The following is a 2,500-nucleotide window of genomic DNA, read 5'->3' on the forward strand; positions in this document are numbered from 1 at the left end:
ACATGGGGGCTGTTAGAGTCCAACTCTATTCTATTTAAACTGAGTAACATGGGGGCTGTTAAGAGTCCAGCTCTATTCTATTTAAACTGAGTAACATGGGGGCGTTAGAGTCCAGCTCTATTCTATTTAAACTGAGTAACATGGGGGGCTGTTAGAGTCCAACTCTATTCCCATTTAAACTGAGTAACATGGGGGCTGTTAGAGTCCAGCTCTATTCTATTTAAACTGAGTAACATGGGGGGGCTGTTAGAGTCCAGCTCTATTCTATTTAAACTGAGTAACATGGGGGGGCTGTTAGAGTCCAGCTCTATTCTATTTAAACTGAGTAACATGGGGGCTGTTAGAGTCCAGCTCTATTCTATTTAAACTGAGTAACATGGGGGGGCTGTTAGAGTCCAACTCTATTCTATTTAAAACTGAGTAACATGGGGGCTGTTAGAGTCCAGCTCTATTCTATTTAAACTGAGTAACATGGGGGCTGTTAGAGTCCAGCTCTATTCTATTTAAACTGAGTAACATGGGGGCTGTTAGAGTCCAACTCTATTTAAACTGAGTAACATGGGGGCTGTTAGAGTCCAGCCTCTATTCTATTTAAACTGAGTAACATGGGGGCTAGAGTCCAGCTCTATTCTATTTAAACTGAGTAACATGGGGGCTGTTAGAGTCCAACCTCTATTCTATTTAAACTGAGTAACATGGGGGCTGTTAGAGTCCAGCTCTATTCTATTTAAACTGAGTAACATGGGGGGGCTGTTAGAGTCCAGCTCTATTCTATTTAAACTGAGTAACATGGGGGCTGTTAGAGTCCAACTCTATTCTATTTAAACTGAGTAAACATGGGGGGCTGTTAGAGTCCAGCCTCTATTCTATTTAAACTGAGTAACATGGGGGCTGTTAGAGTCCAGCCCCATTCTATTTAACATAAAGGGGCTGTTAGAGTCCAGCTCTCATTCATTTAAACTGAGTAACATGGGGGCTGTTAGAGTCCAACTCTATTCTATTTAAACTGAGTAACATGGGGGGGCTGTTAGAGTCCAACTCTATTCTATTTAAACTGAGTAACATGGGGGGCTGTTAGAGTCCGCCTCTATTCTATTTAAACTGAGTAACATGGGGGCTGTTAGGAGTCCAGCTCTATTCTATTTAAACTGAGTAACATGGGGGCTGTTAGAGTCCAGCCTCTATTCTATTTAAACTGAGTAACATGGGGGCTGTTAGAGTCCAGCTCTATTCTATTTAAACTGAGTAACATGGGGGGCTGTTAGGAGTCCAGCTCTATCTCTTTTTAAACTGAGAAACATGGGGGGGCTGTTAGAGTCCAACTCTATTCTATTTAAACTGAGTAACATGGGGGGGCTGTTAGAGTCCAGCTCTATTCTATTTAAACTGAGAAACATGGGGGGGCTGTTAGAGTCCAGCTCTATTCTATTTAAACTGAGTAACATGGGGGGGCTGTTAGAGTCCAGCTCTATTCTATTTAAACTGAGTAACATGGGGGGGCTGTTAGAGTCCAGCTCTATTCTATTTAAACTGAGAAACATGGGGGGGCTGTTAGAGTCCAGCTCTATTCTATTTAAACTGAGTAACATGGGGGGGCTGTTAGAGTCCAGCTCTATTCTATTTAAACTGAGTAACATGGGGGGGGCTGTTAGAGTCCAGCTCTATTCTATTTAAACTGAGTAACATGGGGGGGGGGGCTCCTCACCTGCTCCTCAGTGAAGAAGACTCCTCTCTGCATGTTGATCTTCTTCATCAGATCTCCTCCGTCACAGTACTCCATCACTATATACAGGCTCCTCCTCTCTAGACACACACACACACACACACACACACACACACACAGGGACAGAGACACACACACACATACACACATACAGAGACACACACACATACACACACAAACAGAGACAGAGACACACACACACACACACAGAGACACACACACACGGAGACAGAGACACACACACGCACACACACATACAAACACACACACAGAGACACACACACACACACACACACACACACACAGACACACACACACACACACACACACACATACAAACACACACACAGAGACACACACACACAGAGACACACACACACACACACACACACATACAAACACACACACAGAGACACACACACACAGAGACACACACACACACACACACACACACATACAAACACACACACAGAGACACACACACACACACACACACACACACACACACACACACACACACAGAGACACACACACACACACAAACACAGAGACACACACACAGAGTTAAGTGTGTGTTTTTTTCATACTGTAGTATTGCAGTATATTGCAGTATATATCCTGTATATACTGTAGTATTGGAGGATATATCCTGTATATACTGTAGTATTGGAGCATATATCCTGTATATATTGTAGTATTGCAGTATACTGTAGTATTGCAGTATATATCCTGTATATAGTGTAGTATTGGAGCATATATACTGTAGTATTGGAGCAT

The 2,500-nt window shown here is 43.0% G+C and overlaps 1 protein-coding gene across 1 annotated transcript in view; it reads right to left on the minus strand.

The window, feature by feature from the left end:
• Window positions 1-2,500, minus strand: part of LOC120569505 (serine/threonine-protein kinase Nek5) — a 16,465-nt gene that overhangs the window by 8,159 nt on the left and 5,806 nt on the right. Inside the window, exon 5 of the mRNA XM_039817360.1 lies at window positions 1,706-1,803. Coding sequence (XP_039673294.1) covers window positions 1,706-1,803 — 98 coding nt within the window. The remainder of the gene's footprint in view (window positions 1-1,705; window positions 1,804-2,500) is intronic.

Source organism: Perca fluviatilis, chromosome 12, assembly GCF_010015445.1.
Source record: "Perca fluviatilis chromosome 12, GENO_Pfluv_1.0, whole genome shotgun sequence".
NCBI classification, from domain to species: Eukaryota; Metazoa; Chordata; class Actinopteri; order Perciformes; family Percidae; genus Perca; species Perca fluviatilis.